Source organism: Anguilla rostrata, chromosome 1, assembly GCF_018555375.3.
Source record: "Anguilla rostrata isolate EN2019 chromosome 1, ASM1855537v3, whole genome shotgun sequence".
Lineage (NCBI taxonomy): Eukaryota > Metazoa > Chordata > Actinopteri > Anguilliformes > Anguillidae > Anguilla > Anguilla rostrata.
The window spans coordinates 30,803,714-30,830,614 of NC_057933.1; the positions used below are offsets into that span (position 1 = coordinate 30,803,714).

At 40.1% G+C, this 26,901-nt stretch overlaps 1 protein-coding gene across 2 annotated transcripts; it reads left to right on the forward strand.

Annotated features, from left to right (window-relative positions):
- The first annotated feature begins 16,865 nt into the window (after positions 1 to 16,865).
- Positions 16,866 to 25,199, forward strand: ccr6b (chemokine (C-C motif) receptor 6b). Of its 2 annotated transcripts, XM_064334268.1 has the most exons (3): positions 16,866 to 17,172; positions 23,407 to 23,467; positions 23,960 to 25,199. In XM_064334268.1, the coding sequence occupies exon 3, from the start codon at positions 23,972 to 23,974 to the stop codon at positions 25,076 to 25,078; it is 1,107 nt and encodes a 368-aa protein (XP_064190338.1). In that variant the 5' UTR covers positions 16,866 to 17,172; positions 23,407 to 23,467; positions 23,960 to 23,971; the 3' UTR covers positions 25,079 to 25,199. The 2 variants fall into 2 exon arrangements, with proteins under 2 accessions (XP_064190338.1, XP_064190349.1); XM_064334279.1 differs by lacking the exon at positions 23,407 to 23,467.
- Positions 25,200 to 26,901: the final 1,702 nt, after the last annotated feature.

Genomic DNA, 26,901 nt, shown 5'->3' on the forward strand with positions numbered 1-26,901 from the left:
CCCCTGTTTCAACCCATTTATCTGTAAGATAAGCTGTGTTCTAGCTCAGGGGTATCCTATCTTATACAAAAATTGCAGATGTGGGTGCAGATTTTTGTTTTAGCCCAGCACCTAGACACCTGATCCTACTTATCAAGATCTTCAAGACCATGATTCGTTAATTAGTTGTCATAGTGCTGGCCTAAAACATATGCCCAGCTACAACAGAGGTGTCTGAAAAGATAAGCTTAATATGACAGAAATACTTTTCACAAGCTATTTTAGAAGTTAAAATACCTCAGCAGATGCATAGATCAACATTAACCTCTAGAGAATCAATAGAGCTTACTGGCCTACTATTGAGTATACAGGTGTCTTGTATACTCAATAGTAGGCGAGTAAGCCATTTCAGACAGCCAATCTCTAACACTGTTCTAGTCTTTCAATGAAAACAAAAGAGAGACTTCCTAAAAGATTTGGGAAAGCTTACCAAACTTGGTGCATTTTTTAAACATCCTCTTCATCAACAGTGACACCTGGTGGTAAATAATAGCAGCACAGAAAAAGAAAAGTATGTCTGATATCAATCTAGAACAGAGGTGTCAAATCTTATCCAGAAAGGGCTGATATGGGTGCAATACCAAATGTGTATGTTTAAACATGTTTAAAATTATCCTAAAATTGCTTGTTGGTGTTGTGTGAGCAGAATATTTTCTGTGTATGTACAGTCAAGCCAAAAATTACTCATACAGAAAAATATGTTCTAAATATGTTCTGTCTGTTCTCAAGAAGTCATTTTCCAATCCTGATGGTTGTAGCTACTTGGTATGCTTATTTTTGCGTATATCACTTAAGTTAGATATTACTTGACTGAACTTTATTTCATTTGGTTTGATTTTTTTTTTCTTCCAAGGGCCATTTTGTCTCCCCTGCAATATGGCCAGAATCTACATGGAAGTTCCTTCTCTAAAATTAGTTGTGGCTGTAAGGGGAAATTAACTAACCTTGAGGAAACACACTACTGGATAGCTTCGGCAGAAAGTTGACAAACAATAAAACACACCTATCAAAGAATTGTTTAACAGCAGAACACAATGTGTCAGCAATGGCATACGGTTGCTTCTAAATGTTCAAAAATGGTTTTTGCACATTGCAATCAAGGCTCATTGTAGAGTCACAATAATGTTGCTCATTGAATGAATTTGTGATGATAAAACTGTTCAAAAAGTAAACCCCCATATGGTGTTAATTTCGCAATGTGGAGATTTCGCATTAAGGACAGGGGTTTAATTGATTTAATTGTTTAAGTTCCTGATTCTGTCTTTTCTCTTATTGAAGTTCTCTCTAGGATCAGAAAAGGACATACTACTTTTCAAGAGTCAGTGCACAGTTACCACCTGATTTAAAAAAAAATGCAAATGATAAATGTTAATAGAGCACAAGTAAATTAAACCAGTGAAATCTTTTCTATTTGTAATTTGTAAATGATGCTCTTACCACGTATGTGTGGGTAAGATAAGCTAAGTTGAAAATGCGCAATCATTGCCCTTTCTCTGAATGAGGAGAAAGCAATATGCTTTTTTCTTTTAACAAACATGAAGAGACTTACAAGAAATGGATTTTATTTCTGGAGCCCACAGGCACTGCACTATTACAATAACTTGTAATGTTAGTATTTGCAGTGCCCATTTTCATTTGGAACTTGTTGCAGAACGTGGTGGATCGATAAGTAGGCCTACCATTTGCTAGCGTTAATTAAATAGCTTTGATCTGGAATCAAAGACTTTCTTTATTTAGGTGTAATGTTTGTAGTTTTAGACTACTATAGTTAGTGTACAGAAGCTTAGTTTTCAACGTTATTACACATTGAATGATCTTCAGGTTTAACTACAGTATATGATGGCAAAGCCTAGTTTATGTTGTTTTCATTCATTTTGTCTGGTAGTGTAAGGTTACTGCTATAACCAGCTCTAACTTAGCTAGCAATGTAGAATGGTTTACATAAAACATGTCTCACAAATATGAATGCTAATGAGCGCAGGATACAGGCCAACTCTGCCCAACAATATAATAGTGTTTATTACAATTTAATGGTTATAATTTGGTTAAAAGCTTGAAAGAAATATTAGGAAGACAATAAATTCTCACTTCTGGGGAATATAACCACAATTTCAATCCTGTTTCCTGGACCTCTAAGCTCTGATGACAAGGATTCATTTAATTACTTTCATCAGGCAAAACCGCTAGAGGGAGCCAAATAAGTCTAAAATTCCAAATATTTAGAAGCTTTGGCTGGTTCAAAATAATTACATGCTGTTTCAGTGATTAAGCAACAAAGCTCAAAGCATAATCTTTCATATAAAATCGTTTGAGCATGTCATGCAGATTCACCATGATTTTGAGAGATCAGCACACTTGCCCACCATTGAGTAGGCAGGCTGAACACACTGGATGAGACAGCTACCAAGTAGACAAAATGTCCTGTAAATATGTTGCACTTAAATTCCCGGGATGACGTACTTATTTCTGGGGTTATGCTGAGCATATTTGGGAACATACTATTCAGGAGTAAACAACCATTTTGGTCCCATAAATATGGCATGCAGCTTCATTTTTAAAATGAGCTTCACTGACATTTTCCTTCATGAGCATTGCCACACAAGGGTGGAACATTAAAACACTTCCACGGTACAGTTGGAAAATGGTGTGGAGGATATTTATTATTATTATTATTATTATTCATTCATTTGTATACTGCACATCACATAGATCTACTAAACATACACACTAAACAGTATGCTTAGACCACAGTATGCTTAGACAGCACACATTTTGAGAACACGGTAGTTAGGAGTCTGATTCGGACACAGCCCACGAGTTTAGAGATAATTCCCTGTCCTTGAGGATTTCCCATCATTGTAAATCAGCTACCAGGCAAATTAGAAAATTTTCTTCTAAGAAGTCATTAAACAGATGTTGCATAAAAGGCCATTTTCAGGTGTTTAGTAAAATCCACCTTGGTGCCTCGTGAGCACTAGTAATTACAAATTATATGCTACTAATAACAGTATGCAAATACAACTTTAGCAAAAATGGGAAAGAAGTCTTGCAATAAAATAGATGTTAAAAATGTAAATCAAATTCAGCAAGGCAAAAAAGCTTTGGTGTTCTCACACTTAGAATACTATTACACTTTGGTTCAGTGCAACAACATTAAACAATAAATTACAAGTATCACAGAATAAAGTGGCACAATTTCTACTTTGTTGATGATACAGGACAAATATAATTACAAATAATACATAATAGCTAGAATTGACTGTTAAAAACAGATAATTATTCATTACTTTGCTGCCAGTGTCCTGAGGGGTTTCCCCAGAAAAACTAGTTTGAACATCAAGATTTATGTAAGTCTTCACCAAGATCATGTGTGGTATATAGCATTTTTGTTTTACGAATGGGTGTTTTTTGTTATTACGGTGCAAAGGAGACATGCTCCACATTTTGGATTGTGAATCCCCTAGAATAGTATGCCACAGCAAGGTAACCTACTAGCGTTATACGTGTTTCCTAGCGGCTGTCACCAGGAAAACTAGTTTGAACAACAAGATTTTTACATGTATATCTTCGCCAAGATCTTGTCTACAGTGTGGTATAATGGATGTTAGTTTCACTTGGACTGATTAGTAACACAACAGTGGTCTGATTGCCCCAGTTTCCTCTCCCAGATAGAACCCTGCCACAAGGATCCTATCGGTTCAGAAATTATGATAATCATCAATTTTTCTGCAGTTTAAAAGTTAATACAGCAATCAAGATCTGAATATTTTCAGTTGGGAAAACAAAAATCAATATCATGGTATTATGAAGGTATTCATCTTAAAATAATTTCTTAATGTGTGTGTGTGTGTCTTTTTGTTTGTGTGTGTACAATTATTTACACACAGGTGCTGCTTTATCTTTATTGTGTCTGGGCATTTTTTCACGCATGATTTATGTGCTTCATCTGAACATGCTTGAATCATTCCCATTGAAAAGACAGTTATGATGGGAAAAACAATGGTGAGGAACAAGCACACATATGTTACAGAGGCTTTCGTCTCCCAACAAAAATAAATTTAAAAATTAAAGCGCGAATGAATGATCTTTCAGTTTAATGTATAACAAAGCATCGTAACCTCCAGTAATGTCCAGATGAGTTTCACAAGTAGGTTTAACTGGAAACCAACAGTTGTTGAATATTATAAATGGAAGTTTCAGAAAGGAAAGAAAACTGAAGGGGGAATCCCTAAACGCTCAGATTCCCTTTCCTTGGACCCCTTTTCCTGGATGGCTTATCACTTCTCGTTTTATTATTTACATGAAACCACTTTGTGTGCATGCCGTTCTTTTACACAAAGACACAGTAACTCAAAAATAAATAACATAAATAATGTTTCCTGTGATGAAGAGGTTAATTCTGTACATTTTTGCTGTAGCTTTTTTTTTGGATAAAGGTGGTTTCACCTTGAAAATATAATAAAACAACCATGTTTGACCATTACTATGATGCACTAGCAATCTGTGTCTCTGGTTACTTCTACCCAGTCCATGCTTGTCTGCCTGTATTTGTTATCCTAAAAAGTGTTTAGGATGTTTCTGGACCTGACTTTCTTTTCTTCGCGGGCTCTATCTAAAAAGCATGTGGCCAAAGGAACGGAAGGGGGAAAAAATGGTGCAGTGGTGCATTTTCACCTGGGTTAGTGCTGGAGTGATAAGGTCACCTTGGTGGCAAACCTAACAGCAACCAGGTGGCTGGTCAGCACTTGGTAACTTTAGATAGTTCCCATTATTAGCTAACTAAATTCAGTTATGTTTGGCAGTTGGCTGGCTAGCACAATTGCCTAAGAATTTGCTGTGGGTCCGACATTTTACAAAGTAACTGTCGGGAGTCAGGAGCAGCCCCGCGCTGCCTCCCGCCACCTAACAATGTTTTTTTTCCAGGAACCCACCCACCACCAGGAGATCAGGACAAGGCAGGTAAAAGGGAAACTTATTTAACAGTTAATTCAAAAAACAGAGCACGCCACAATCTCGCACCAACCCCGCCCTTCCTTCTTCCCCCCGGCTTCCTCTAGCACTCCCCCACTCTGGCCCTCCCCTTCCCTTCCACAGAGCCCTGACGCAGGTAAGAGCGACACCCCTCACACGCCACACACTTAAGCAGCTGGGGTTCCCCTCACATGCTCACTCAGCAAAAAAAAAAAAAAAAAAAAAGTGTACCCACTCTGGCCCCCCTGCGCCTCAGCCCCGCTTCCGGAGGGGGGAGACCTCACCCTGCCGTCTCACGGGGGGAGCCACTAACACAGGCGGGGTCTCACACATACTCACACCTCTCACTCCCACACACACACACACCACAAACAATCAAAATCAAAGAAAGGATGTAGTTGGCCCACGCCTCAATGCTGGGCCACTCTACATCCAAAAAAAAAATAAAGAAAAAAATAAAACCCCCAAAGGTCTACTGTCTCCCACTGTCCACGTCAGTCTCTGGGCTGCTGGGTGGCGCCCCGGACCACTCTGCCGTCCGCTGCACGTTCTTGAAATTCTACTGGTTACCACGCAGAGTCCCTGCTGCGCCCTGCAGCTGGAGAGCGAGTCGGCGCCGGCTCCGGTCCTGGTGTCTCCGGTCCTGGTCCGCTCCTCCCCGGATCCCACCACGTTTTCCACTTGGTCTGGGCGCAGCTCGCTCCTCGTGGCACCATTGCAGCATCCGGGACCGCCAGCCCACCACCAGGATGGGAGACAGCTCAAACAAACAAAGAGAAACAGAAATAACAATAACAAAAGAAGGAAGGAAAAATCCTCATCTGAGGATCCAAACATCCACCCCGACGTCTCTCGTGTTCTCCCTCTCACCTGCCTCCTTATCCCTGCAAGGTTGTTAGGACAAACACAAAACAGCTGCGCCACACCCCCAACTCCCGCGACCGGCGAATCGGCTTACGCCCCGATCTGCATGTGCACCCAGACTCCAATAATCAATCCCCCAGTGAATCCGGCACAGCTGTCAGGCTACCTCCTGACATAACAAATTAAGGCGAGAGCATACACAATTCACTTCTCTCAGCTCATATGGGCTAGCTTTAGCTAGCTAATAACCATGAGTCCACCAGTCAGATAATCCTACTATCCTATATTAGTTGAGGCCAAAAGTTCACAAACACCTAGGCTAAATACATTTAAACTCAGTTTTTCACAACCCTGCATATTTCATGTTACCATACATTTCTTTTGGCAAGTCAACTAGGGCATCTATTTTGTTCACATAAGAGGTCATTTTAAAACAATCGATTAGAGACAGATTTATTTCAGATTCACTATATCAGAATTCCAGTGGGTCAAAAGTTTACATACACCAAGTTGAATATCTCTTTATACAGTCTGGAAGATTCCAGAAATGGATGTAATGACAGAGTGGAGTGGTCGAGCAGGCATATAGGATTGAATCATGTCCTGCAAGTAGATAGAGGCTGTCCTGTTGACTGCAGTGTAGGTGAGGGTCAGGGCTTTGAACCAGATCCTGACAGCGACCGGTAGCCAGTGGAGTGATCGCAGCAGAGGAGTGACGTGGGCGGCATTTTGAATCATCTGTAGTGGCTGTATGGCACAAGCTGGCAGGCTTGCAAGGAGAGAGTTGCAGTAATTAAGGCGGGAGGTCACCGTAGCCTGGACGAGCAGCTGGGTAGAGTGCGTGGTCAGGTATGGTCGAACCCTTCTGATGTTGTACAGAAGGAATCTGCAGGGTGATGTTGCCTTGATGTGCTCCTTGAGGTCCAGTTGGTCATCCAGGACCACCCCCAGGCTCTTAGCAGAGTGAGAGGCAGTCACTGTGGTGCCATCAACCATGATTGAGAGCTCACGTAGTAAGGAGGTCTTGTATGGGAAGAAGAGCAGCTCAGTTTTGTTGAGGTTGAGCTTCAGGTGGTGGCTAGCCATCCAGGTGGAGATGTCAGCCAGGCAGGAAGATATCTTATCATCGACCTGTGAGGCTGAGGGCGGGAAAGAAAGGAAGCGTTGCGTGTCATCTGCATAACAATGATAGGAGAAGTCATGTGAATTAATAACTGAACCAAGAGATTTGGTGTATATGGAGAACAGCAGAGGACCCAGTACAGATCCCTGCGGTACTCCCGTAACAAGGGGATGAGAAGCAGAGGCAGACCCCATCCAGGTGACCTGGTAGGACCTATCTGCAAGATAGGAAGCGAACCAAGACAGGGCAGTCCCAGCAATGCCCATCTCAGCCAAGGTGGAGAGGAGTATTTTGTGGTTGAAGGTGTCGAATGCTGCAGACAGGTCAAGAAGGATCAGGACAGAGGAGAGGTGTGAGGCTCTTGCAGTGGCGAGTGCCTCCGTCACAACCAGAAGCGCAACCAGGAGTGTCTCTGCCCAGATCGGAAGCCAGACTGGTGAGGGTCTAGCAGGTTGTGCAGGTTGTGTTTCTTCTGATGGAGAAAAGAGGTTAGTTGTTTAAGTACTGCTCGCTCAAGGGTTTTGGACAGAAAGGGTAGAAGCGATACGGGTCGATAATTCATTACATCAGAGGGGTCTGAGGTGGGTTTCTTGAGGAGTGGGGTAACGCGAGCCATCTTAAAATCAGCGGGGACATGACAAGAGGTAAGAGAGGAATTAACAATGGAGGACAGATGGGGAAGGATCTTGCTGGAAATGGATTGGAGGACTGTAGATGGGATGGGGTCAAGTGGACAGGTGGTTGCACGATGAGAAGTTATGAGTTGCAGTACATCAGAGTCCTCCAGCATCTCAAAGGAGGTCAGTGTAGCTGTGGGTTTGTCCCGGGGGGTTGGGGCAAAGGAGTTCCAGATTGTAGCCACCTTTCCTTCAAAGGCGGCCAGAAAGTCATCTGCGAAAAGGGAAGAGGGAGATGGGGGTGGAGGAGGAATGAGGAGGGAAGAGAAGGTGGAGAATAGTTTGTGTGGGTTAGAGACACATGTACTGATCTTAGATTGGAAAAATGAGGCTTTAGCTGATGTGAGGGCAGATGTGAAAGTCACCAGCAAGGTATGACATGCAGTCAGGTCATCAGAGGATCGGGATTTCCTCCACTTCCTCTCTGCAGCCCGCAGTGATGTTCTGCTGAACATCACCAAGACAAAGATCTAGCCTTTTGGTGTTCTCTGGTCAGATGAAACAAAAATTGAGCTTTTAATCTGAAGAACACCATCCTAACTGTGAAGCATAGGGGTGGCAGCATCATGTCGTGGGGGTGTTTTGCTGGAAAAGGGACTGGTGCACTTCAGAAAATAGATGGTATCATACGGAAGGAGGATTATCAAGAAATACTGAAGCAACACCTTAAGATATCAGCTAGAAAATTAAAACTTGGTTGCAACAAAGTCTTCCAGCAGGACAATGATCCTAAGCATACCTCCAAAGTTGTAACAAAATGGCTTAAAGACAACAAAGTGAAAGTATTGGAGTGGCCATCACAACGCCCTGACCTGAATCCCATAGAAAATTTGTGGACTGAACTGAAAAGGCATGTCTGAGGAAAGAGGCCCACAAACCTGACTGAGTTACACCAGTTCTGTCAGGAGAAATGGTCAAAAATTCCGGTGAGTATTGTGAGAAGCTTGTGGAAGGCTACCCAAGCATTTGATTCAAGTTAAGCAATTAAAAGGCAATAGCACCAAATATTAACAAAGTGTATGTAAACGTTTGACCAACTTAAAATCCATAAATATAGTACATAAAAGCTGAAATACATCTGTCTCTTAGCTATTCTTTTGTAATGACCTCTTGGATGGATCCTTGAGGATCCTTGGATGGATCCTTGAGGAACACCACTTGTAATAATTTCTATTGCTGATAAGGACACATAATCACCAACTGAGACTGAGAATGTTCTGTAAGACAAGTAAGAAGAGAACAAGCAGTACAGTTCTAGAGACCCAACTTTAAATCTATCAGTTTGGACAGAGTGATGAATAGCATCAGCTGCTACACTGAGATCAAAGAAGATAGAGCATTTGGATTAGAATGGAACTTCAGAGAAATTTAAGAAGGTCCTCAACCACATTTCGATGATGTTGTGGGTTCATTCGGCATGTTATTAATAATAATAATAATAATAATAATAGCAACAATTAAACTGTTAACTGAACAATGTTGTTGTAACTAGCTAACTGTGTTGTTGAACAATGGTTTCAAATGGCTTCCTGCTGTTGTTTTTTTGAAGCCCCTTTTTATCTAAATCAGAAGCAGTTGGATGTTATAGTGTCACAATAAGTAAATGAATGAGGAAGACAAGGACAGAACAAATTGTATGCAGAGGGGGAAGTTAACTTATAAAGCGATTATAGACCTGCATTGTTTTGAATTGTATAGTACTGCATGGAAATACCACTAAGAGATCTGAGAACCGAGATTTCTCTCATGCAGAATACTACATAGACAACTACAAATAGTCACTATAACTGATTCTTAAACAGATTGCACTGAAAATACTGTAGCTATAAATGGAAATACAAAACATTGTTGTTGGAACTGCTGCAGTATGAATGGTGAAAGCAAAAATGTGGTCTTGGAGAAAATGAGCTTGTTAAATGTCTTTAATACAATTTTTAAAAAGCTTAGTTTATCACACCTGCTCAGAGAACCTTCTTAAGCCTCCATGCCTGGGTTCTTTTCAAATATCCTTAAGAAAACTCTTATTTGCAAGTCTATAGACTCTCAAGTTATACTGGATTTATCAATAGATTGTTATCATGTATGTTGGACCCATAAATCAGAAATAAATATGATAAACATTTTATTTCAGTTAACACAACCACAGGTCATTGAGAATACTTTCCATATTCTGAGATTAGTGAGATTTATTTTTCCCTGTAAATAATGCGTGGAGCGTACGAGGGGTTTGACTTGTGTCGGGCAGTTTCACATCACATAATCCTCTCTTTCATCCACAAAATTTTGATGACGTCATTCTGTTTGGCAACATTTGCCAGCAGCAGAGGGCTACAACTGTTTACATGGAATAGGTGGCGTACACGTAAATGTCAAAACAAAATAGATACACTAAGGGGTAGGTACAGCTCATTCTGCTTATGGTGCAACAGCTGTGAAACTAATGTCAAATTAATGACTAATTCACTAAAGCATTTATGCCGATGAAGGAAGTGCAATGATGCCCAGTAGTTGGCGATCACAGTACACCAGTACAATCATATGTTGTTTCTTAGTTGCAAAACTTGATGTTTCAGCCATCAGATCAGCCTTTTTAAATATTTTTGAGTTTGAATCAACCAATAGAATCAACCAATATATTCACACCCTGTGTCAGTATAAAGTACAAACTACTGAAACAGTGGTGTGTACATATTGGTTAATTCTGCTGAATAATTAGAAAAGCAGAATGTTTGACATATTTGACAATTAAGATATGGCTTAATTCTTGCATTGTTAATTGTTTATAGTGTTTTTACCAATCTTTATTAAAAAATCAGAATAATTTTCATGTGCACTGTAACATTGTCAAAACAAACAAAGCTCAAACGATCATGTGCTTAATGTACACAATTCAAAGACATATTGAGACTTGTAAAATACTTGTACATTGAATTTCATACCCAGTAGTTGTCACCTTCAGAACTTAGGGATACCCTAAGAGTGAGGCTGAAGTCACTCCAGAATACAGAAAGGGTGAGAAAAAGATGGAAAAACAGAGAGCCAAATTCATCTCTAACCTGTTCCCAGTCATTGCAACAACACTGGAAGGTGAAGGATGGGGGGGACCTCCAGGCAACCAAGGCAAAGACAGAAGACAACCTAAAAGCAATGCATTCAGACCCAGGTAGAAACACAGAGCTGGAATCATACACAAGGATCTCTCCTGTGGGCCCACCAAAATAGGCAATTACAAATGCAGCCACCAACAATGAAGGAGGTTTTTGAAGTGGTTAAGAAGGCAAGAGCCATATCAGCAGCCTCTGGCTCAGGTGAACTACTATACAAGGTCTACAAGATGTGTCCTGAGCACCTATGTAGACCATGGAAGCTGATGAGAACAGTCTGAAGGAAAGGCCAAATTCCAGAGAACTGGCAGAGGGTAGAAGAGATTTTTGTAACCAAGAAGAAGGACTGTCAAGATGAAGCAGTTGTTCCATACCATTTCCTTATTCAGCATAGAGGGAGGAAATCTTTTTTGCCACCCTGGCTTGGCGTTGGATTGCATACATGATGGAAAATGGGTACACCGACTCCTCTATCCGAAAAGGCATACCATGATTCCCAGGATTCATCAATCACCAAAGCACCATCAGCCATCTTAATAGGGAGGCAAAGATCATTGTTGGCAATGTGACAGTTGTGCAGCTGGGCTTAGCCAATGAGTATGGCTCTATTACGCATTGCCCTGATCTTCACAGCCCTCAAGCTATACCACATCCTGGTGCATACCCAACAGATGATCTGCAGATATTATGGTGGTATCAAGTTGAGGTTCACTTCTACAATCATCTTCTGCACCAGCACAGCAATCCCTGGAAACGGCATACTCAGGACACACTATCTCAGTGATATTATTCATTATGAGAATGAACCTCATCATTAAAGCTGTTGAGAGAGTCACAAGGGGACCCCTGAAGGACGTGACACTCAAACCCACCATATGCTGTGTTCTGGGGTTAAGAAACCATGTATCAGTATGCGGTTACCAACTGTAACACATGGTCTCCCCTCTATGTTTATAGGTCTTGTTTCTTATCTGCACATTTGGTCTTGGTGGAAACAAGTTTCATACGTGAAGCCTTCAAAGAGGACCGTAGGAGTTTATCAGATACTCGACAACAAACACATTTTAGGTCACTGTGATGGGGGAGATTGCCATCTGTGTGGGAAGGTTTCACTAAGAATGAGTCTTTAGCCACTTTTCCACCACAGGAACTTTCCCCAGAAACTAGGAACCTTTTGAGGTATTTAGTGCGTTTCCACCGCAGGGACCAGGGTCTAAAGGCGCTGAATATTTCTGACTGGTCGACTGATTGGTTGACAGTATTTTATTTCAACCGCCATTTTTAAAAGTCTACAGCCGCAAACCGATTTATTTTCATAATAATAACTTGAATTCAAACTTGTATGTTATGCGGCGCAGTAGCCTACTTTTGGTTATAGCCAGCCAACGTCTTGGAACAGATGAGAAATTAAGATTGAGGATTATAACGTGCTCTTCTGTTCTTTTCTTGCTTTAGTATTCGTTTTATAAAATGTTAAGTATTCGTGCTGGGACAGCATATTACATACCAAAACATTCAAATGGTTTAATTCGGTTGCTGAATATTTTCTTCCGAATTTTCTTTGTTAGCCCGTTATAATTGACTCAAAACGTTTGATACAGTTACGTGAGGTATGCGGTAGTTCTGCGTAATTTACATCGGTGATACAATAAAAGCAAACAGGAAATCACCTTCCGCACTCTTTGTCAGGGTGTTAATTCCAGTAATCGTCCCTTTTGCTTTTTTAAGCCGCGTTTCCACCAAAATTACCCGGAACTTTCAGTCCCAGGAACTACTTTACCAGGAACTAAAAGGTTCCTTCAGCCAATGGTTGTCTGCGTTTCCACCGGGGTCTAAAGTACCGCGAAGATTAGGCAAATTAGCCCACTGACGTTGTCGTCGGTCCATCTGTCATATGATTTCTTCTGTAACCCCATACTACCACCGACGTAGCCTACATTATTTTCTAATAACCGGGACAGCCCGGAGGGGTTTATTCCACTTATATACAACGGGTTACCAACAATGACTATATATGGTTACTTTTGTATTTATTGATTTTCATATATCCTCTCAAACACATTCATTAACAGCAGAAAACATGCACACGTTGTAAACAATTTGCTGTTTTATTACTTTCTCGTCAATTCCATATAGGCTAATCGCAAAATGACAAGAATAGAACGAAAACTCGGACTTGCGTGAAAATGTAAATTAGTAGTGGTACAGCCACCGTTTGCTTTCCTTCGAAGTTACTGCTAGCCGAGCAGCAAAGTGTGCCGTCCAGATGCGAACCATGCACCATAAATTAGTCCATAGTCTTCCTGGTCTTTTCGTGGAATTGAAAAATGGCAGTAAAATTGAGTAAAATTACGGCAGTCTGAAAAAGCTAAAGGGAAGATTACTAGAATTAACCTGTTATTTTACCCGGATAAAAAGTGCGGAAGGTGATTTCCAGTTTGCTTGTACTGTATCACCAATGTTAATTATGCAGAACTACCGCATACCTCACATAACTGTATCAAACGTTTTGAGTCAATTACAATGGGCTAACAAAGAAAATCCGGAAGAAAATATTCAGCAACCGAATTAATCCGTTTGAATGTTTTGGTAGCCTACGTAATATGCTGTCCCAGCACGAATGCTTAGCATTGTATAAAACGAATACTAAAGCAAGAAAAGAACAGAAGAGCACACGTTATAATTCCAAGACGTTGACAGGCTATAACCAAAAGTAGGCTACTGCGCCGCATAACATACAAGTTTGATTTGAAGTTATTATGAAAATAAATTGGTTTGCCGCTGCATATTTTCAAACACGGCGGGTAATGGCGGAAAATAAATACAACACAAATGCTACGAGTACTCAACCAATCAGAAATGTTCAGCGCTGCAAGCTCCACCCAAAAGGTTCCTGTACTTTCGGAAAGTACTACCCCCCGAGCAGGAACGTTTTGGGGGGTAAAACAAAGCCCCCAGAACTAAATTTAGACCCTAGTTCCTGCGGTGGAAACGCACTGAGTTCCTCAAAAGGTTCCTAGTTCCGGGGTATAGTTCCTGCGGTGGAAACGCGGCTTTAGACTGCCATAATTTTACTCTGCAATTCCTCAATTGCACAAAAAGACCAGGAAGACTATGGACTAATTTATGGTGCATGGTTCGCATCTGGAGGGCACATTTCGCTGCTCCGTTAGCAGTGGCTGTACCACTGCAATATTAATTAAAATTTTCACGCAAATCCGTGTTTTCATTCTATTTTTTCTTGTCATTTTGCGATTAGCCTATATGGAATTGACGATGAGAGTCGAAGTAATCAATTCAACAGCAAATTGTTTACGACGTGTGCATGTTTTCTGTTGTTGTTACCAGTTATTTGTGGAATGTGAATGCATTCTGTCTCCTTGGATGTCAAGACATGAAAGTGAATGTTCGCATAAAAACATAATGAATGTGTTTGAGAGGATATATAAAACAGTTACAATCTGACTATTGGCCTGTTATATCCTATTTGTTGCATAACAATGGTCCAAGTCGAACTACCAACGAGAGTTTTGCTTGACAACGGTAAAATATGCCCAAACGGCCGAGGAAGAATATTTCAATTTCAGGTGATTCAAATTTGCGGTGGAAACGCAGACAATAATGGGCTGAAGGAACCTTTTAGTTCCATGAAAAGTAATTCCTGGGATTACAAGTTCCGGGTACTTTGGGTGGAAACGCGGATTTTATGTTTGTTTGGATGTGACTTTAATCCTACAATAACTTTCTCAACAAAAATACTGTAGGAAGACTGCAGAAAGAACTGCTATTGGATTCTCTTTATTTTGTACTCAGTATCAGTATTGAAATTAAAATTAAATTTACTTAAAGTTAAGATATTGTGATATCCTTCTAAATGAGAGCTAAGTGTGAAAAGGCGGCATTCATACATTGGAATATTAGCTGCAGGTGTGTACAAGCTCTGTTGAAGGTAGAACAGACTGAACGCCCAGTTTCATGGGAGAACTCTCTTTCAGTAAATAAGAGCTGAGTATAAATACACACAAGGAACTTCCAATAACCCAAAGACAGTCAAAGCATTTGGCTAAAGGTCATACCACAGATTTTATAGACTAAACAGATGGTCAGCTCCTACATTTATTCTGTTTCCTAACTGCAGGAGTTTCTCTTGCAATGCTACAGTTCATCAACACTCATGAAGAGATGTTGTCAAGAACATTAAGTCAACTGCGACAGTATTTTCCTTGGTCATGCACTTGTATGAATTTCCAGTATGCATCAAAGGGAATGGTTGTTTCTCTATGCACTTACTGTATTACATTTATGTGCGACAAATTAATTTCAATGTTGCTTTTTACAATAATGTTTACCTTTGAATGCCTTCATGTCTATACATCGATGTACTGTGCTCTGGATAATAACTAAATGAATAAATGTCATTAATATAATAAAGGTAATAGCAAGCACATTGGTCCAAGTGTCTCACACAAAGAAGTTACACTCTACAGCAATGTCACCTTGTCAGCCAGTATATGCAAATCTCAGAGACCCAATATGAGCGTATAAGGAAATGGCAGAGTGAAAATAAAAAACACTGTGTTCTTGTGGTGACTCGATACCCCAGAAAAACAAATACATTTCATCGGTCTGTCTTTTCAACAGCTTTGTGAACACAAGAATGGCAACTAGTACAAGTTGACACTGTACCACGCATGTAATATCAATGGACATCATATGTGTTTAAAAATTATCTTGAGATGAAAATCTGCAGACAGGTAAATCATTTCAAGAAGATGATGTGAATATACAGTAGTTTTGCTTCTTTCCAAGGTAAAGCAAGCCTGTTGAATGTTAGTGGTCTGTAGAATTCCTAAATCTTTGGCATTAAATTGGAGCTACTTCTTAATGCTTCATGATGTACAGCTTAGCAATGTGTACAGATGCACAGTTCCATTGGACAAAAGGGACAACCCTTCCCCAACCCGCCCCCCCCCCCTCTCGCAAAGATACAGAGACACTTAGCAGATGCGTGACAGAGAAAGGTATGCAAAAAGTAGGGCATATTCAAAAGGTTCTGAAAACTGATGATGGAGCAAATTGGTCTCATTTTACAAGATGACCCAGAAAAACAAAAAAAAATGTACGTACATGGTAGATTTTTCAGAAATGAAAGGCCAGTATATAGTGTGAAGCATTCGTAATGTTAGACAAAATGTTAAATTAATGGATTAAAAAATAGTTTTTAATAATGATATACAGTGCCGTGAAAAAGTATTTGTCCCCTTCCAAATTTCCTCCTTTACTGCATATGTGTCACACTGAATGGATTCAGTTATAAACAGTTATAAAACACCCATATTTCCATGGGAAAATTGTAAAAGTAATTGCCCCTTTAATAAGTCAATCAACCAATTGACCAACTTTAATTGATAGTTTTATTCAGCTGATTGAACACAGTTAGGCTTAATTGCAGCCAGTTGAATCCAAACTTCACTCATGTTGAACCTTACCATCACAGTGAAGTAGTCACCAAAATGTTTATACAAGCACACTGTGCCACAATCAAAGGACATTTCAGAAGATAAAGTAGTTGAAATATATCTGGAAAGGGTTACAAAGTCATTTCTAAGTGATGAATCTTCCCAGGAGTGGCCGGCCTGCCAAAATATCTACTAGGGTACAGCAAGATCTCATCCCAGGAAGTCACAAAAGAACATCCATCCTCAGCTAAGATCAGTGTTCATGACTCCACAATAAGAAAGTAATTGTGCAAAAATAGGATTCATGGGAGAGCAGCAAGGTGTTCAGCAAGGTGTTAACCAAGAGAAGCATCAGTGCTCATCTCACATTTGCAAAAAAGCACCTGAATGATCCTCCAGCATTTTGGAATAATATTGTATGGACAGATAAACTTGAAGTAGAATATCTTGGATTATTATTGGTCCCATTATGTCTGGCGTATAAAGCAAGGACAGAATTTCACAGTTGCAACATCATACCAAAAGTCAAACATGGTGGTAGTGTAACTTGGTAATCTAATGCATATGGAAAGTAGACAAAAAATCAAAAAGATATGGAAAATGTGATCAGATAAACATGTGACAGCAGGAGTTGCACTGTACCGCAGAGAGAGAGAGAGAGAGAGAGAGAGAGAGAGAAAATAGAGCAGCCCTGAATGTCAAAGCTCAGTGTGCCTAGCTGTGTGCGTATCAGAAGACTGAGCAGACCACACCACACCTGCTCAGCGCTAAATAGAGCTGTTTTCACCATATAGCAAACCTCAGCATTTCCTGCTTATTAGGGCTCAGTGGGACTGGAAGAGCTTATGCTTAGAACTCTGGACCAAACATCTTTATTTACACTGTTGCTACCTGCCAAACTGCCTGTTCGGAAGACTGTTGTTACCTGACGACTTGTGAGTACAGGTGCTGATATCAAATGGCGTGTATATATTTACTTGAATTTAATGTCATTATCGCTGCCTTGTACTCTGTATGTTTTTTTGGACTGCTCCACAGATATTTTACCCATTCCAATGCATTTTCAACAACCCATGACATAATCCAAGTTTCAGCATCAAACTTTGCAGAAAACCTCTCCTTAAACTGATTGTTAGTCTCAACCTGTTCTCAGTCATTATCCTTGATTGACAATGTAATGATTAAATCAAAAGTACTCAATACCATCAGATATCGAGCCAGTTCTCAATTAGGCTATTAGGTGAGTAATAAAATTATTTATATTTTCAAGGCAAAATAGTGCACATTTTAATCAACATCATTTTAAATTGTGGATGTATACTCTTCATTCTCTGCATTCTCACTCAGAGAATATTCATCTGCAATGCACAAATTTTGTCATTTAAATCTTGAAGAGCAGGTTTTGTCAGATGGCCTTTATTGCTGGTTGTCCTGAAATCTAGCTTGATAGTTGAGTCTTTTTCTTTAAGTGTACTTGGTATTTATGAATGATTTAATCTCCCTAGTATGATATGAAGAAAGAAGATGTGTGATTTTTCAGATAGTTGACACACTTGTTTTATTTTTTATTTAACCTTTTTTTACCCAGGGTAGGTTCACTGAGCACGGATGCTCTTTTGCAGGAACACCCTGCTTCACACTTATACACATTCACACCTTAGATCTGACCAGTACAACCGCAAATCCTCTATTGTTGGCCACTGAGCAGCTCCACTGGAGGGAGAGAACATTTTTTAGCCAATTAAATCAGGGGATGATTAGGTGGCAAGTTTTGCACGAGCCAGATATGGGATTTTAGCCAGGACTTTAACAGTTTCTCAATGAGGATGACTGAAAACAGGTTAAAATCGATAATCAGTTTAAAGGGAAGTTTGGATATTCAGCTCAGCTGACACGCAGGCATTCACACACACACAGATATATCCATCCGTCCACTATCTATACCCATTTATCCTGGGCAGGGTCGCGGGGAGTGCTGAAGCCTATCCCAGCATGCATTGGGCGAGACACAGGTTTATATACTTTTTATATATACATTCTTTTCCAAAAATTCTATTGATTTTAAATAATCATTTCTAATTAAATTAGAGTAGTGTAGTGAGCCGCAAAATATTATAATTAGAATTATTATTTGACATTGAAATTGTGTCAAAATTAAGTGATTTGCAAGCTGAGACAACAACCTAAAAAGGTTGTCTATTCATCTTGCACTTTCACCCAAAACCAAACATATATTAAACGATTGGAAAATGAGTCTTTTCAACATCTTTTTAAAGACAATTTGCTGAGTGGGAACAATGTGGTGGGCACCCAAAGGCTATCAGCTACAGTGAGAAACACAACTGTCCTCCAATATGCGCTAGTCAGCTGTAGTATTGTGTGGTCTATAGTGTGGAAAATGATCACTGGCTGAGAGGGAAGTGCATCAAAGGACCTGCACTTCAGCTGCAGTGTGCCTTGCACAGCTGGTGGGGGGTCAGTGGTGAAGTGGGCACAACAAACAATTCCAAAATAAAAGTTTTTTTATTGTGGTTGTTACCTACACAGTGTATGAACCAATGTCAGTCAATATCCAGGTCAGACTGCAGAGAGGAAGGATCAGATAGCCCTGACACAATATTGATAAATATGAAGTAGCAAATATAAAGGAGCAAAAACCATTTATTGGTAAACCAGGTTTATTTAGAAACCTCTTTTTAAGAAAATTTATTTTATTTATTTATTTATTTTTTAAAGATCATGGAAACACTGTTTTGTAGGGCTGTGATAATCGCCAGTGTTAACAAATGTTTAAATACTAGTACAAGTAAAGCACAAGTCTTTTAAGCATATTTAGTCAATAGTTATGGTTTTTGACACAGAAAGTTTATGCCATAATTTCTTCCTAATACTGCTGTCAAAACCCTGATCATAGACAACAGAAAGGTGGCTTCCTGCCATTGCCCTGGTGTGGTTATGTTGCATTCATTTTTTCCTTGCATCATCAGATCAAAGAAAACCACATAGAAAAGGCCCCTGCTTTGTTCCTGTGTTCTGTGTTGTCATTTGCAACTGCCTTTGAGATCCAAAACGTGAACCATATAAGATTACAATAATTAAACATTCCATGACAGAGATTCAGCAAACGTGTACCATGGAACAAAGAGCAGTTACTTTACTATGTAGGTCAGTGCAGTGAATGTCTTAGCATCATTTGGTCCATATCCATGCCATTTCATGTCATTATGTTCAGGTGTAGCTATGACTGGAGAGCGTGAATGAAATTTCCACATTAAAACAAAAGAAAAATCGAGATATTATAACATATTAATTTAACACATTTTAAATGAAGATGTGCATTAGCTAAGTATAATTTTTGTTCAGAGAGAACAATGAAACTGTTGCTCATTACCAATTCAATTTATGATTTATGTACAGCTGTCATATGTTTGATCTTAAGTCATTAACATCATTCCTGTCATTAACAGGTAAAGTGTGTTTTCAAAGCAAGGGCTGTAATCATGGGCTATAGTCACATTGTTTGATTGAGTATCACTGTCCAGTAACCATGTATTACAATTGAGATGAAACCAGGGAAGTCCTTTCAAAATTCTAAAATCACATTATTGTTCAAAGCTTGGAAGTCAGCCAAAGTATCTGAATGGCTGTTTTTGTGATTGTATATAACCGTATTAGAGAAGTGAAGACACAAACAGGAACAAAAAGCATTGCTCGTTGTAGTAAAACTATCCCTATCATGACCTGTTTATCAGTGTGTTGAATTATTCTTCCCTGCAGTAGGCTACTGTTGCCCTCAGTTGACGCATTTGAACGCGGCTGCAATTTTTCTCTGCAAAGGAGCATAGATCTGCTAAATTAAAGCATGTAATGTTTTTATTTTAATTTGCTTGTGTGGCCACCTTCACTCATTTGAACTTATGTCATCTCCTATATGCATTTTTATTAGTTGTAATATAACTATCAGGCCTATTTGCTGTTGTTTCTGTTTAATCTGGGCACAGATGTGCAGCATACAAATGTGCAGTAAGATCTGCCTTGTGTTGTGGTGCAGAAGATGACCCGACACTCATGCCTTGTTTTAACACTGTTATTACTGAAAGATCCACTTAATTGACTTGTTGGAGAGCATGCTTCAAAATCTCAGATTCTTTGTTGAGTTAAGTGGCAAGCACAGCAGATGGCTGAGGCATAAAAATAGTCTCTCTCTGGGTAGCGTGCTCTCACCACTACTATATGTATGTGTATATCTACACTCCTGGGCAAAAGAGTGTAGATATAGAAGAACCCAAAATGTCAAAAAATTAAGCTTTAACTAGACTAGATTCAGCTATAAATTATGCTGATACAGTGTGGAACACATTTGTTGGCTAAATGCCTTTAAGTCATTAAGGGTCCAAGGTATCAAATGAGCCTCAAACCCCCGTGCTCCTACCAGATATGCAGTAGATACTACAAGCATTGTTTCTCCTGATTAACTTTCCTGTTGAACTTAATGCAATATTTTGAGTTCAATGGAATATACACAAACACAAACAACCTATAGATTAGTGGTAACAAACCCTGCTCCTGGAGATCTACTATCTGGTAGGTTTTCACTCCAACCCTCATTTGGCTCACTTGCTTCTACTAATTAGCTTTGTTAGGGTTGGAGTGAAAACCTACAGGGCAGTAGATCTCCAGGAACAGGGTTGGTTACCACTGCTATAGATGATGTCACCCTTTGCTTCATATATGCCGACGATCTCTGTCTCACTGCCCAAAGCGGTGACTTTTGAAGAAACACTTTATGAGGCCTTAGCGGGATTAACATCCTACTATGAAGAAATCACCTTCAATCAGATCCATCAAGTAAATGCATTTTACCTCAGAAATTGTGCAGCCAGATAAAAGTAACCTGGTATGGGACTGCATTGACTCAGTGTGAGCACGAAGTATATCGTGGCAGTTCTCTCAATCAATGTCTAACCTTCGAGAGTCATATTGACCACATAAAATAACATCCTAAGCCAGGTCACCACCACAAGATGGGGTGCAAGCCCAAAGACGTTGCGTTCCAGCGCCATAGCATTATGGCATATTCCACCATCAAATATGCCTGTCCTGCATGGGAGAGATCTACGGATGCCAAGAAGATAGACTCCGCTCTGAATGCAATCTGTCAGCTTATCACAGGCTGCCTAAAACCAGCTAATTCTGAAAGCCTATTCATTTTGGCTGGAATTGCTCTATTGAACATACAAAGGATGGTAGCCAGCAATAAATAGCGACTTCGGCAAGTACCGGACGAGAGGTACCCTCTGCATAGTTACAGTACATACTGATGGCTTGCAAGCAGCCGTCTCAATTCTATAAGAGCTTCTGGAAGAGGATAACTTCCCTGGAAGCTACACTGAATACCCTCTGATGTATGCATGAGACACGATAACGCTCTAGCAAAATGAACTTTTTTGTAGGAGCAGCAGCAACAACTGATACTGGTTCGAATGTACAAGCGGAAGAAATGGTGGAGGCTAAAAATGCAAGCCTCACTTTAGCAAGAATTTTAGTGTATATAGTATTTCTTTCGGTAATTCATTAGTACTGTAATTGATTGAAAGAACACGTGCAGCCCTTAGTTAAGCACTTAGCTATGGACTCAAGTTTAAAGGGCTTGCCAAGAACTGCCGAGGTGCGCAATCATGGGCTCAAGCTGAATTTGTGTATCTCAGGTTTGAATTGGCAACTCAAACTGTGTTACACACCTATTGCACCAATTGAAAATATTCAGAAAAGTAAACCTTTTAATACAATAAACAAACATGTTTCAAACATATAAGGGGTTATATGAGGATGAAAAGATCAGAGATGATCTGTATGTGAAGTGATCTGCACCACAAGGAAATGACTGATGTGGTTTGGGGGTGTTCTTCCTGCTTTTCAAGCTTCATCGATGTGTAACCTGCATTTTGGAAAGTAAGGCAAGCCACAGACTGCCGTTCATAGGCCATCTTCATCACACAAATGGTTTCTGGTGCAAACAGCCAATTTAAATGGGGTGTTATGAAACCGGTTTCCCAGCAGCGATGCAGTGTGAATGATGACTCACAGTTAAAGAGTGCCCCATGATGAGAGACAGCATTGGGCCCGGAGAGCTTAATTTAGCCACTGGGGTTGTTGCCTGGCAAGGTGATTACAGCTTTACTAAATAAATCACCAAGTTTCTTTTGTAAGGGCTCTGTTAATGGTAAAGTTGAATAATTACTGCACTGGGGATATTGGGAATTGACTGGTTGATCTAATACAGCAATTACTGGTAGATTTAGTGATTTTGAGGCCCATTTAAACATTTCTGGGCCACCACTGTCTTTATTAACTGTGATATAGAACGTGGTCAGCGTGTCACATTCTGGTTTTGTTGGTCTCAAAGGAGTATTTTAAGTATAAGTTTCAAACCACTTTATAACATATTACCAAATGCTTTGGCAATATGACTGCTGATGTTTAACCCCAGTGAAGAATGGAATTGCATTCACCTGAGAGAGAGGAGAGGAAGAGTTGGAGACGGCGTGGTAGACAATTTTATTGTTACTGAGTTCATGAATTCAAGCCAGTCAGTTATTTTAAAATTGAGGCAGTACAACAAGGACAATATGAGTCAAACTTTTCAAAAGAAAAAAATATTTATCTCAGTGCAGGTGATGACACCTTTATTAGCGCCTTTTGAATATTGACTCTTCGCCACAAGTAAACAGGCTTGCTCTACAACTTCAAGAGCTCATTTCTGTTTTCTCATACACATCTGCTTTGTCAGCTTACGTCTTTCATACACAGGAATCACTATAACTAGTAGTCAGCAGCAGAGAAGAAAGGGCTAAAATGTAAAGAAGCTACATATATTTATTTATGCCCATTTAAATTAAGTAGAAGCCACAGCAGCAACACAAGCCACTGAATGAAGTGTAAGAATAACATTGGGTGAATTTAAAAAATTAAAGTAAGTATACATAAAGCAAAAATGAAAAAATACCAGTACAAACACAGTGACCAACAATTATCCTAAAGAGTGCTTGGGATAAATACACATTTTTTGCTGTGCAAATAGGAAGTGTTTAAATAAAGAGGTCAGATGCTCCTGAATTTAATTGTCATGTTTGTGTAGGTAACTGTGTGTGTACTTTCTTGTGTTTTAGTAAATCCAAAACTCTCTCAGTGTTCATCAAGGGACCACCAGACACCTGTAATCATCGGTAGGTAAGTTAAATCTACTAGACAGCATGCACACATGACACGTCTTAACCATGGATCAGATATACCACAATCAAGACTTGCATTGCCAACTTCTGTGGTCAGCAAAATTAGCTCATCATTCTAATTTGAATACTTGTATTTTAAATGTTGATGGAATCTAGGTTTCTGTGAGCCAGCCTAACTAAGCCAAAAATGGTTTGAATCTTCAATGATGTTCTATCCAAATCTCAGTTTTTATGTGCTGTTCCTTTATTCAGAAATGGTGTTATCTAGGCAGCATGTTACAGTAATGACATAGTTTTTTTATGGTTCATTATCACTATGGGTATTAAGTATGCCTTTACAATAATTTGTCTTAAAAATATATGAGCATATGAATGTGATAAGGGCCTGGGAATAATTTATATAATATTTAACAGAGTATGGACACGTGGTTAATTGAGCATCTTTAATTCCAAATAATTGTCTTAATAATTGCATTATTTTTTTTCACAGAACACTGGAAAAATGAATGGCAGTGACTACAACATTGACTATTATGGCGACGGTGAGGAATCATATGACTACGATGAAATGCCGTGTGATCTGAATGGCAACCATGAGACAGAACTGATGGTGCAGGCCTATGTGCATTCCATCATCTGCATCTTGGGCTTTCTGGGAAACATCCTGGTGATCATCACCTTCGCCTTCTACAAGAAAGCCAAGTCCATGACGGACGTGTACCTCCTGAACGTGGCTCTGGCTGACCTGCTGCTCGTCGTGGCCCTCCCGCTCATAATATACAACGAGAGAAACAGCTGGAGCATGGGAGCCTGGGTATGCAAACTGCTGCGGGGCGTGTACAGCATAAACCTGTACAGCTGCATGCTCCTGCTGGCCTGCATCAGCAGCGACCGCTACATCGCCATCGTTCAGGCTAGGCGGTCCTTCAGGTTCCGCTCGCAGGCGCTGTTCTGCAGCCGTCTCATCAGCGCAGCCGTCTGGGTGCTGGCGGTCGCCCTCTCCGTCCCCACCTTCTTATACAACGACAGGTATGAGGCCTACAGCGGCAGGGGCGATGCGAATACGGCGGTGTGCTACTTTAGGTTCGACCAGAACGAGACCGCAAGGCTGGTGAAGGTGCTGGTGCCCAGCACGCAGGTGGCAGTGGGGTTCTTCCTCCCCCTGCTGGTCATGGTCCTCTGCTACTCCAGCATCGTCGCCACCCTGCTGCAGGCCCAGAACTTCCACAGGCACAAGGCTGTGCGTGTGGTCATCGCCGTGGTTGGGGTCTTCATCGTCTGCCATCTGCCGTACAACGTCACCCTCCTGTGTCGCACCGTGGGCCTCTTCAAGAAGAAGAGGTGCGGGATGGAGAAGGCCGCCGAGCTGGCGCTGAGGGTCACAGAGACCCTGGCGTACCTCCACTGCTGTCTCAACCCAGTGCTGTACGCCTTCATTGGGGTGAATTTCCGAAACCACTTCCGGAAGATTCTGGTAGATCTGTGGTGCCTGGGGAAGAAGTACATTTACGGCAGGCGGTCGTCATCAGTCACCTCAGAATTTTACATCTCGGCTCGAAAGTCCACTGATGGCTCCAACAATGAACACGGGTCCTCTTTTACTATATGAAGAAGAGCTATAATTTCACAATCTCTACAAACCCATTAAAATACTTCAGTGTTTCTTTAATTTGTTGGTACACAATCTTGCCATTACAACTAGAAATAGTCAAGGAAAAAATAAGTGTAATGTGGCAGAGGTGGCGGTGGGGGGGATGACTTTCAAGTAGAGCCACCCATCGGATCACCTGTGCAGTCTGAATCAAATTCTTACAGTTCCAGTGCTGACAGTAGCTGGGAGTCACAAAAGGAGATGAATACTTGGCCACAGCGTCACCCAGGAAGGGTTGAGTTCAGTCAGCAGGGTTTCCGTTTCCTGGCTGCAACAGCTGCTACAGGTTTCAGAACATGCATAATTGTGTAAGGTCCTCCTGAACTGACTGAAGATGTTGTAGCAACGACCCATGTAAAGAAAATATACAAGATACACTGTACTAAAATTAAATAAATGATGTGTGTGTATATATATATATATATATATATATAAATGCACACCAAATATATTATCAACTATGCTTTATAATACATTCAATATCCAGACATATCTAATGGAGACCAAAGCATCAAAGAAATGTTATTTTGCAATGTCATGAGTACATTTACCAATTCAAATGACAAAACTGTATATTTTTCATTAATAGTTCATTTAATAAATCAGTTATGTTATAACACTGGTGTGTGTAACTGAATCATGAAAATCAGTACAGCCCTCCCTTGTCACAGAAAAGACAAATCAAGAGCGTAAATATATTGGATCTCCATATATAGAATAATATGATATTGTTGACAAAGGGATGGTCTGATCGTTGTTAATGTGGGAATAGCCAGGAAATTCATAATTATGGGATCATTTGAAGACAATGCACATGTACACCAAGGAAAAATTACACACAAAAAGGTCAGGCTATTGCTAAGTTCAAACAATGTTGTAGGTAGGCATTGGTTGGTGTTTTATTTTATAAGCGCTATTCTTTGTGTGCTTCATTTTCCTTGCCTGAATGCCTTTTATACAAAATTAGTTTTGAAACGTCTTGTTTCAGTGAATGTACAATTGTGGTGAGTGTCGTTTTATACAATATTCTCCATTTGTTCAGGCATGTCCAAGACATATCATTGTATATAGATTGCATGTAAAACCAAAGGGAAATGACAGAATTTTTGTTGACAGAAATGTATAGCTGCACTTAATTTCATTCTCGACCTGTACAGATTAAAATATTATTCTTCATCTTCTCCTATGCAGCTTCAATTGTGCAGTACTTTAATTTAACTGAATTTAAATAGACAGTGGTTGAGGATTTCAACAAAGCAACGAAATGTATGAAAAAGGAAAATTATTTCCTTGGAAGAAATGTGTGAGGCCAATGAATATAAATTCTGCAGCTGCACTAATTTATAATAATTTAGGGCCATATTCATACCAACCCCTACTCTTCATTATTTAATTAGCCCATTTGCACAGGCTGATATTTAATGTGATTCATTTTAAAGCTAACAAATGACATCTGAAGACTTTTTGCCCCTATATAAAACATTTATCTCCAAGTGAACCAGTAATGATTTATTTCCAAATTCAACTGCTAACTGAACTAGGGGTTAATTGTCTGACACGAATACCTGCATACACACAAACCCACCCCAGGATTATGGCACAATCATGCTTCAAGGATCAATGACCATTGCAGGTGCAGGGCCTCTGTTTTGGTCTAAGTGGCTCTCCATGAAGGCTGTGTAGTTGACTGCATACCACCTTTCCTTTGTGACCATGTTGTCTTTAGCAGAAGCAGCTCACATTAGAGAGCACAGACTCCAAAACAAATTCAGTGTCACATT

What these genes read in the sequence shown, in the direction of transcription:
- ccr6b (XM_064334268.1), top strand. Translation starts at nt 23,972, where the DNA reads ATGAATGGCAGTGACTACAACATTGACTATTATGGCGACGGTGAGGAA.